This window comes from Plasmodium relictum, assembly GCF_900005765.1.
Source record: "Plasmodium relictum strain SGS1 genome assembly, chromosome: 6".
Taxonomy (NCBI): Eukaryota; Apicomplexa; class Aconoidasida; order Haemosporida; family Plasmodiidae; genus Plasmodium; species Plasmodium relictum.
Window position 1 is genome coordinate 184874 of NC_041684.1, and position 11852 is coordinate 196725.

The 11852-nt window shown below is 16.3% G+C and overlaps 4 protein-coding genes across 4 annotated transcripts; all 4 read right to left on the reverse strand.

Annotated features, from left to right (window-relative positions):
• Nucleotides 1-590: 590 nt before the first annotated feature.
• PRELSG_0604600 (conserved Plasmodium protein, unknown function) lies at nt 591-1901 on the reverse strand (the record flags this gene model as incomplete). Its single annotated transcript, XM_028675496.1, has 4 exons — nt 591-685; nt 771-1268; nt 1343-1575; nt 1675-1901. The coding sequence occupies 4 exons, from the start codon at nt 1899-1901 to the stop codon at nt 591-593; spliced, it is 1053 nt and encodes a 350-aa protein (XP_028532079.1).
• A 592-nt stretch (nt 1902-2493) lies between these two features.
• PRELSG_0604700 (conserved Plasmodium protein, unknown function) lies at nt 2494-7092 on the reverse strand (the record flags this gene model as incomplete). The annotated part of the gene is made up of 1 exon (XM_028675497.1): nt 2494-7092. The coding sequence occupies one exon, from the start codon at nt 7090-7092 to the stop codon at nt 2494-2496; it is 4599 nt and encodes a 1532-aa protein (XP_028532080.1).
• An 889-nt stretch (nt 7093-7981) lies between these two features.
• Nucleotides 7982-9685, reverse strand: PRELSG_0604800 (conserved Plasmodium protein, unknown function; the record flags this gene model as incomplete). Its single annotated transcript, XM_028675498.1, has 1 exon — nt 7982-9685. The coding sequence occupies one exon, from the start codon at nt 9683-9685 to the stop codon at nt 7982-7984; it is 1704 nt and encodes a 567-aa protein (XP_028532081.1).
• Nucleotides 9686-10422: 737 nt separating this feature from the next.
• Nucleotides 10423-11852, reverse strand: PRELSG_0604900 (conserved Plasmodium membrane protein, unknown function; the record flags this gene model as incomplete). The annotated part of the gene is made up of 2 exons (XM_028675499.1): nt 10423-10865; nt 10955-11852. The coding sequence occupies 2 exons, from the start codon at nt 11850-11852 to the stop codon at nt 10423-10425; spliced, it is 1341 nt and encodes a 446-aa protein (XP_028532082.1).

Here is an 11852-nt window from a genome sequence, read left to right on the forward strand (position 1 = left end):
TATATATATGTTTAAACAAAAAATATCATTTCATATAATTATTCATTTTAGTCTATACATAGGTAAGTTCATTAATAATAATCATGTATAAATGATTTATAAGAAGTAAAAAGGCAGTTTTTATTAAACCGTACTAGTAAAATTAATATATTATATATATACATAATGTTTTAAATAATAAAATAGTTTCTTATTTTTAATGAAAAAATTTAAAACAAAACGTAATACTATCATTATTTATAATGTACTTTTATATTTATTAATGAAAGTATATTATAAAAATCAATCTTATTATTTATTATTTTCATAAGGAAAGTATATTACTATTAAATTAAAAAATTGATATTATTAACGATTTTTTCTTATAATATATCTTATATTGATTGAATTAGTAAATATTATCATTTAAAAATAAAAAGGAAAATTTTTAAATAAAAATATATATTTTCATTCCTTTTCTTGTTGAAAAAAAAAAAAAAGGTACTAAATTTTTTTTTTTAATATTTAAAAACATATTTCTTATTTTTTATTAAATAAATTTTTAAAAACCATAATATATTTTGATGAAATATGTAATAAACTATATTTTCTTAAAATTTATATTTTTGATTTTCTTTTAATTTTCTTTGTTCTCTAAGCATAATAAGGTATTCTTCTTTTATAACGTCTCTAAAGTCTTCTATACCTAAAAAAAAAAAAAGTTAAAATTATAATTAGAATATTATTTAAATAACTTTTTTTTTTTCATATTGTTTTCTTTTATTTTTAACCATGTTCAAAAGCTTTAATTACAGACAGCCTAGTAGGTACATGAACATTTTGATGAACCATTTTTCTCAATTCTTTATTTTCAGGAGTAAGTGCACACAAATTTTCCCATTCTAAATTTACATCATAAACATAATAATTATATTTGTCATTATATACACATTCTGTCATTATTTGCATCATACTATACTCATCATATCTTGGAAACAATCCAGGAGCACATTCACCTCCATATTTCTCTTGTAAAATTTTATTTTCTTTCAAAATTTTGCATTTAGTCCAAAATACAGGAGGTAATCTATATTGTAAAGTCCTACCTCTTGCATAAAAAATTTTTATTTGAGTGTGAATATTTGCTTGCAAAAATATTTCAAATAATGGCATTTTTACATCAATTTTTAAATTTACTATTTCTACTTTTCTGCCAAATTTCTCTTTAACTTTACTAACTAAACTTTCCATTTTATCTTTGTCATTTTCCATTAATTTGCAATAAGGACCTAATAAATAAAAAATAATATATATATATATTTATACATATAAATACATTTATATAAATATTTATATAATTAACCTATTTTGGGAGTTACAAAATATAAAATATTTTTTTGTTTATTTTTTTGAATTTCATAATTACAATGATTTATTAAACGAGTTTGTCTCATTATATCTAAAACCTTTTCTCTACTTTCATGAGATAATTTATAATCATCAACACTTCTTCTTTCATCTTCTTTTTTATTTCTTATCTCTTCCTTTATCAGTAAATCTTCCCAAGTTTCAACTGGGGGTAATGCAGGTATATATCTAAAAAAGAAAAAGAGCTTTATATATATATATATATATATATATATATATATATATATATATATATATGTATATATGCATTATATTTTTTTTAATTACTCATCTTCTCCAAAATATTTATAATCATCTAATTCTTCATTTGATTGTAATGTAAATAACGTTTGCTTAAATTTATTTTTTTTAAAACAAAAGATTTTCTTAAAGGATGGTTTTAATATAAAATTTGTTTTTTTATAAATACTGTAGTTCTCAACATAATTATCATAAAATATAAATATTACTAATAATGATATTTTTATATTTACATATTTAAAATAATTTAACATTATAAATTTAAAAATAATACAAAGAAGATATGAAAATTTTATATATCAGTCTTCTTTAAACATGGGGATTTAAAATATATAAAAATGTTTTATATTTTATTATTTATAAATAATTGATTTAAAATAAAAAAAAAAAAAAAAAAAAAAATTGTTAATATTTCAATCTACTATTTTCTTTTTTCTTATTAATGTATTATTTAAAAAAAAAAATATATTTTTCCTCAAATTTTAACAATGTTTCTAGAAAAATTATAAAAAATAAAAATAATAAATTAATTTTTATATACACAAAGATATTAATAAAAGTTATTTTTTTTAAAAATTCATTAACATAACTTTTAAATTTTTACAATTATTTACTGAAAATAAACACAAATTTATTAAAATATATATATATATATAATTATGTGTATTATTTAATTATAAATGTATTATCCAACTTATAAAAAAAATGTTATATAATGAATAAATTTAAAATTAAAAAAAAAAAAAATGGAATTTTATATATTTTTAAAACAAAATATGTATATATATACATTTTTTTTTTTTTTTTTTTGATGAAAATGAAGATATTTTGGAAATGAGACAATATTTATAAAGTATTATTATCTTTGTTCTCTTTATGTAATTTATACTGAATTAAAACATTTTTGAAATATTCAGAATTGTTTTGTTTTAATAAATCAGTTACTATAGCTTCAATATTAAATGAATTTGAATTTTCTATATTTTGAAATAGCATTAAAAAAATTTTTACACTATCAATATTTAAAAGTTCTTTAAATGACATATTTTCATTAATATTAAAAATATTTTTTTGTAAAAGAAAATAATTTTTACTTATTCTTATAAGAGCAGATGTAAAAATATTTAAAAAAGAATTTAATTCAAGTGGATCATTTTTCATAAATAAATTCATTTCCCCAATATAAACCTCTACCTTCTCTTCAGTGTATTCATTAAATATGTTATTATTCTCTTTATCTTCTTTATATTGACTCAATATTAAAATTTGAGGGTTATATAATAAGAATACTTTTAAAACAATTTTAATAATTTGAATGTAAAAATGAAAATGTGAAGAATTAAAAGTTAAATTAATAATTGTTTCTGATATTTCTACGAGAGAATTTAAGCATTTTTTAATTATATCACAATCATAATAGTTCAATAAATATTCCATTGTGGATAAGAAGGAATCTAATAATACGTTTTGATTATTATTATTATTATTATTGTTGTTATATATATTTTGATAAAATATTTTATCATTATTATTCTTAAAATCATTTGGTGTAACAAAAAAATTTTTACAAATTTTTAAATAATTTAATATATATTTTTTATTGTTATATAAATAATCATGATACATTACATAATCATCTTCGTTAATATTTGTTTTAGTACTAAGTTCTGAATTTATTTTTTTTATATGTTCACATTCTTCTCTAATATAAAGAAAATTTTTTTCAAAAAATTGAGAAAATACTTGAAAATACCATTGAATTATTAATTCATTTATTATTTTATTGTATATTAAATATTTTAATTGTTCGCTTAAGCATAAATAAACAGATAAGGTATTAATATTAATATAGTAAAAAGGCATATAACTAAAACTACTAGATAAAATATTATTGAGTATATGAATACTGTCGTTATATATAAATAAATAACCTTCTTTGATGAATCTTTTAATTATATTACAAATGTTCTCATGTAATAGTTTAAAAGTAAAATTGGATTTTCTTATTGAATTTTTATTATTAAAATCATTATTAGAATTTTTATTACTATTTTTATTATTTAAATTACATAAATTGAAAACTTCTTTATCATTCTGATTTAAATGAAAATAACTTGCCTCTAAACAGCAATTTGTATATTTTTCAAAAGAAATATTATTATTTATCATATAGCTGAAAAGAGAATAAATACAGAATACATTACTAAATAAATTTATAGAGATTTGTAAAATTTCATTTTCATTTATTAAAGAAATGTTATTCTTCATTAATTGATAAATGTCTCTCTCTTTCATATTAATACTGTTTTCTTTATTCTGATTATAACAATAATTTTCGCTTTCCTTTTTGCTACTTTTTATTTTATGTTGTATATTATAATATGAAAATAAGGAAAAATAACTATAAATTATTTTAAATATGTCAAATAGTGAATGTGATGTTTCTATTTTTTTATCATTATCATTACTGTTTACATAAAAAAGATCATAAAGTCTATCAAAATTAGTTATATTTTTATTAAAATTTGTTAAAAAATCATAAGTGTCTTGTAACACTAGTTTAACATAAATGACTTTTTTATTTACACAATCCTCCTTTAATATTGATATCAATGTTAAGAGAAAAATACAAAATTCTTTATTACATTTAAAAATATTGGTTGATTTTTTATATTCTAAAAAAGTGTTCAAAATTTTTTCTATCATATCATTAGAAATAAAATTCTCTAAATTTATTATTATTGATGTAAATATATCTAGATAATTTTTTTTTAATTCAATGGAATTTTCTGAATTATTTTGTGTGATGTTTTTGACTAAATTTTCCATCATAAAAAATGCAAAATCTTTATTATAATTTAAAATATAAGCAGTTTCTGAAATAAATTGTAACCTTTTTGATTCAAATAGAGCAAAATCAAGTGATATTTTTGAAAAATCAACAAAATCTTTTTGTAAAATAACTTTATAGCAGTTTAATAAATTAACAATACATTTATTACATATTTCATAATACGGAGAACAATTATATTTTTCTATACATTTAATTATAAATAATTCTAAGTCAATATGTTCTTTTTTTTTCTTTAATTCTTCTCTGTTTTGATTATTTATGTTATCACTATTCATTTCATTTTTATTTAATGAGCAATAGTTATTAAACATATTATTATTTTCTTCTTTTGAACTTAATTCAATAATTTTATTTTCAATCGAATTTCTTAAGTTAATTTTATTTTGTATATAAATATCTCTTACACTTTTTTCATTTTCTAAATTACTTATCTGATATGAAATAACATTTGTACTTATTTCTTTATTATCTCCAGTAACTAATCTTTTTGAGTCTTTCAATATTTCTATAAAATTTTTTAATAATTGATAATAAGCTCTTACCAAAACATAAATAAAATAATCATGTACTTTTACCATTTCATTACATAAATTAGTTACATTTATATTGTCATAAAATTTAAAGAAATCACAAAAAACTTCTATTATAAAATGAAACACTTCATGATTTAAAGCTACTAATACTTTCAACAAACTAATGATTTTTTGCTTTAAATCATGTTTATTATTATTTTTATTATTATTATTATTATCATTATTATAACTATTTTGATATTTTTTCATATACTCATAATACGTATCAAACCATTCTTTATTGTATTGGTTTACATAATTACTAACAAATTCTATCAACAATTTTTTATTTAAAGAATTATTTTCTTTATATATTGGTATTTTGAGAAACCTTATAAACATTAATATAAATAATTTCTTGAAATCGTCACATGTTATAATGAATTGATTGTTAAATATTTTCTCATTATTTATATTTAATAAACTTTCTTTATCTGTTTTGTATATATTATATATTTTACTTTCTATTTCACTATCCTTATTTTTGATATAAATTAAATCTTTGTTATAATCAAATATATTTTTACATATTGTTAATATATTTATCAAGATTTTTATATTAGGATGGTATATGTTCTTAAATATATTTATAATAAATATATGTAAGCATTTTAATTTATTTTCTCTCTTATGTAAGTAATTAGATATAGGTATACAAGACAAATTCAAAATCATTTTTATATATATTTTTTGAAATTCATAATTATTAATATCATAAAAATTTAAATCTATGTTGAAATAATTATCTAAAAATTGCATTAATTCGTTTTCATTTAACTGAAAGAAGGTTTTGTTATTAATCTTTGATATATATTCTATTATATTTAAAAATATTATTAGCAAATTTTCTATTATATCTTTATTTTGCAAAAAATTATTTATGTATATTGTATATTTTAATTCATCTATTGATAAATATCTATCATATAATTTATAAAAACTATTTAATGATAATGTGCTATTATTGATACCATTGTAATTATTATTATCATTAATACAATTACAAGAATTTTTTCTAAAATAAAGAAGTAATAAATTTAATAAAAATTTAGCTGGTGAAGTAGACTCATTAAAAAATATATATGCTGGTAAAAAAAAAGACAGTTCTTTTATACACTCTATTAATAATTCAAATTCATTTTTTTTATTAAAATGGAAACAATAATAAAATACAATAGAAAAAAATTGAAACAATTCATTTATATCATTTATTATAATCGTTCGAAAATTATTTAATTGCTGTTTATTAAATACATTAGAATAATTTTCGTTACTTATTTTATAAAAAATTTCTTTAAAAAAATTGATACTTATTTGAAGAACAGTATTAAAATAATCATTATTTATTTTTTGAAAATTATTATTGTCATTCAAAGTATAATTGTTTTCCTTTTCTTTATGATCACATATTGATAATATTCTTTTTAAATTTTCACATACAAAAAATGTAATGAAATTTAATAGATATCTAAAATAAGTATATTCATTATACATACATAATATACTTAATATTTGAGAATATTTATTTCTTATTGAATTCATATAATTACTAATCAAATATTTATCTTTCAAATTAAAATAACATTCCAAAATAAAATTATTTTCATTCATAAAATCCTCCATAAACTTTTTTTTTATTAAATTATTTGATTTTTCTTTTAAGCTTAAAATATTATTATCTATTACATGATTATAATCTAATGCAATGGAAAATAAAATGTTAATAAAATTATTTCTTATGTTTATTTTTTCTTCAATAGAATATATTTTGTAACTTTTTTCAAGTAATTTATTCATGTAACAAAAAGACAAAAACAGCAAATGATCCTTATAAATAACTAAATCTTTATCATTATTTATTATATCTGAATACAATATATAAAAAACACTATAATATTCTGAAATATCCAAATTTTTACACTCATTTAAATATTTAACACTTGATTCATCATTTTTAAAATATTTCAAAAAAATTCCAATCAATTCTTTGCTTTTATTCAATATATTTGAACTATTCATTGTTATATAATTAAAATAAATGAAAAAATAATATGAAGAGAGATAAAAATAAAAAAAGAGAGAATAAAATGAACACAACAATAAAATAAAAAAAAAAAAAGAAAATGAGAAGGAAAAAGAGAAAGAAAAAGAATAAATAAAAATATATATATATATTTGAAAATATACGAAAAAAATTGTAGAATTATATAACAAAAAAAAAAAAAAAAGGAAGATTCGACTTATTATAATTAAAATATTATAAAAAATAAAATTAAATTTAAATTAAATATAATTTTTTTTTTTTAAATTCCAATATTATTGTATTATTATTTCATAATTATTGAAAAGAGGTTCTTTTTTATTTTTAGGCTACTAAATATAAAACCATTAAAAAATCTAAAATGAAAAAACTGCTATTTTCTTTTTTTTCTTATTTTTTTTATTTCTTTATTTTTTTTTTTTTTTTATTTCTTATATTAAAAATAAATGAATATGTCTTAAGAATAAATAACTTATAAATAAATTTTCTAAAAATATTTTTATGTTTTTACAAATAACTACAAAAAATAAAGGAAAATGAAACCTATGAATTTAAACTTGACAAAATTTCACAATTTTACTTTTATTTTCCAATAATATTTTTTTCTTTTTTTTTTTTTTTGTTTAATAGAAAAAAGCCTTAGTTATAAAATTTACACTTAAAAAAAATATATATATCAAAATAAATAAATAAATATATATATATATATATATTGAGTAATAATAAAAATTTCAAATTTAAGAATTTTTATTAAAAATTACCCTAAATTAAAATTAGAAAAAAATATAAATTCTTATTAAAATATGTAAGAATTTTAATAAAAAATAATATAAATTATAATATAAAAATAATACTTCCAAATGATATTTATATAATTTTAATTCTACTTTCTAATAGTTTTTTTTTTTTTTCTCTAGCTATTCTCTTAGCTCTTTCTAAAGGTGTTTCATTAAGGTTATTATTATCATTATTTTCATTTTCCATATTCTTTTGTTCAAAAATGTTTTTATTATCATTATTATTATTATTAATTTCATTTTTCTCTTCTTTCTTTTCAGGAATATTTAAATCAGTATTGCCATTTTGTAAATTTTTGCTACAATCATTTTGCATATTCACATTAAAAAAATCATCATTATATACATCGTTTGTATATAAATCTTCGGAAGAAGTTTTGTCTTTTTTTTTATTTTGACTCATCATTTCTTCTTTTTCATTTTTTTCAGTGTTACTTATATTTTCATTTTGTGTTTCAGTTTTTTCATAATCCTTTATAATGAAAAATTTTTCTTTCGAAAATTCAGTATTATAAAATTTTTTAAAGTTAAATATATTAATATTATCTTTCATTATATGATTTTTAAAAGCATCATCGCAAACGGGATAAGTTGTTTTATATTTATATATTAAATAAGAACGATAATGTTCATATACTTCTTTTTTTTGTGTTAATTTTTGAACTTTAGCTAAAACATCATGTATATTATATTTTCTTCTAATTGTTTTATAAATATCAGCTATATTTGAATTATTGTCATCTATTAAAAAAACATTATGGATAGAAAAATATAACTTTGAAGTAACTTCATTAATTAGATTCATAAATAAATTAAAATTTGTTCTTAAATCTTTTCTTTTATGTTTCTTTATTTTATTTATCATTAGAGAATACTTATCAGATAATTTGCTTAAGGATAAATTAAGTTTTTCTTTTTCTATTATTAAATTGGTACTCTGTCTTTTATAAGTTTCATATTTTCTACTGTTATTATTGTTATCACCTTCTTCATTTAAATTTTCTTCTTTTTTTTCATTAAAAAAATTTATTTCTTTTATATAACTACAGTAATTTCCTTTATTATACAATTCAATTAATTTTTTCTTGATATCTTTTAATGAGTTTTTTTTTTTAATAAGGGGAATCAGTGTATTTTTTTCTATATTCTCAATATTGTTACTTTTTAGAAAATCAGAAAAATCAGTTATAATTAAATATTCTTCGAAATTTTTATTTTGAAATAATTTTTCCTTAATTATATCTTTATATTCTTTTTCTACATTTTCTAATATTTTTTTAATCGCTAAACTATAATATTTTTCGTCATAATCAATTTTTCTTTTCTTTTTTTTTAAATTTAGGTAAATAAACATTTCCCATAACTCATCTTTTTCTGGCAGTACTTGTTTTATTTTATCTTTTTCTTCTCTAACGTATTTTTGTAATTCATCTTCATAGGAATCTTCTTCATTATCATCTTCATATAAATTAGAATTATCATCATAACTATTTCTATGTTCGCTCTTTCTTTTTTTTTGAATATAGCTATTAATTTTATTTAGGGCTATATCATTAAATAGATTTTTCAATTGAAATCCTACACTTTTTTTTCTTTTCTTTTTTTCTTCAACTTCACATTCTTCCATTTCATCATAATGATCTTTCTGGATAAAATTTTCATCGTTTTTTTTTTCGTCATTGAAGGAATCATAATTCAAATCATTATTTTCACTTTTTTCTTTATTAGCATTATCTTCATATATATCATCTTCATCACTAAAATGTAAGCTCATTTTTAATGCATCTGTAAATTAAAAATATTCTATATATATTTTTATTTTTATCAAATTAATTTAACTATTTTTTTAAATAAAAAAAAATTCAACTATTTTTTATGAGGAAAATAAGAAAATTTTTAAAAATCTTTATATATATATATATTCAACAAAAAAACATTAAACAAATAAAGAATATAATTGTTTAATTTTTTTAAATCTTAAAAATTTTGTTATTTTTTTTTTTCTTTTTTTTATAATATGTATTCATTCGTAAATAAAAATCTTTAAGAACTGTATGTGTAATATATGACTAAATTTTGTATCTCTGATTATAACATTCTTAAAAAATAAAAATAAAAAATATTCATAATATAAAATATGATATTATTTGAAAATAAAACTACTAAAAAACTTTATGAAAAAAGAAAATATAAATAGTTTTTTTTTTTTTTGTTTTTAAAAAAATTGTAAAAAAATGTAAATTTTATCAAAAATATTTAGTATAATTTAAAGATTGTCTCAAAATTCTACAAAATATTTAAATAATAATAAAAAAAAAAGGTAAAATATAAATTTAAAAATTTTTTTTTTTTTTTTTCGTAAATTTATATACAATTTATTTAAATTAAAACTATAATATATAACAAAAAAAAAAAATAAAATAATTGAAATATATTTTTAAAAAAATTTGAAAGATTTTATTGAAGATTAAAATACATCGCTTTTTTTTTAATTTTTTTTTTTTTTCCTTTTTAAATAGGTTTTGTTAAAAAATACATATCTATTTTATTAGAAATTATTTTGATAAGTAAAAGAATAAAGGAAAAGGAGGATATGTAAATACCAGCATATGACAAGTTGTTTAAATAAAAATAAATAGAATGAGCTATATATATATAAAATAAATTATTAATTGGAAATATAATATCTAATAGATATTTATATTTATGTAAATATAAAATAATTTCATAAAATTTGTTATTTCCAATATAAAGCTTTTTTAAAAAATGATATTGATTTAATAAACTGACGTAAAAATCAATTCTTCTATTATTTTTTATATTTTTAATTAATTCATCTTTATTAAAAAATTCTTCATCTGTCCACTTTTTCATAAACATTAAATTATTTTGAAAAATTAGTCTAATATAAATTAAAAGCAATTGAAATAAAAAAATACTTCCCAAAAGTTTACCTGAAGAAATAAAATTTATATAATAATAATATATATAATAACATAAAATAATAAAATATATATATATATATATCTTAAAAATATATTACTTTTCTTAGAATCAATTAAATGAAAACTTCCCCAGTTAGCTTGAACAAGAAAATAAGGGAAAATAAATATATATGAAAAAAAAATAAAATGTAAGATATTGTTTAATACATATAATCTTCTTGAGAAAAAATTATATGAATTAAGAATAAATAAAAGTCTGAGAACAAAAAATTTATAAAAGAAAAAAAACAAAGTAGACAAAGTATGTATTTTTATATACTTTTCTGTTTTAATGTTTTTGAATTCTCCTATAAAAGCATATTTTCTTTTTAAAAATTTGTAAATATAATCACTTTTATAATACAAGAAAGTAAATAATAAAAATAGTAAATTAACAGAATTATAACTTATTAACTTTGACAAAGTTCTTTTATTTAAAAAAGGAAGATTTTCAATATATACGTATAGCATGTTATTTTGAAGAGCAAACTTTTTCTTTAAATTGTAAAATATTATATTAGAATAATTTGTAAATTTTTTTGTATATATTATAATGTTATGTTTCCATCTGTTTATTATTAAAATAATATATTTCTTTACTAAATTATATTTGTATAAAACTAGTTGTCTTGCTTTTGTTTTAAAATATTTAGCCTTCCCTTTATATATTTTTAGATTATATTTATTTAAAACATTTTTAATTTTCTTTATTTTATTTAATTTTTCTTTAATTATCTCTTTTTCAGAGATATGTATTTTCTTTATTTCATTATTTAAATTATTCGAATTATTAAACTTTATGCTCGAATATATTAATCTCCATTTATTTGATTGATGTGCAATTGCTTTTAAATAATTATGTTTTAAATCATAACCCTTTTTTCTTATTTCTATATTTACTACGTTTTTCATAAATAGAAAAAAAATTAAAATAAATATCAAAGAAGCTTTTTTCAT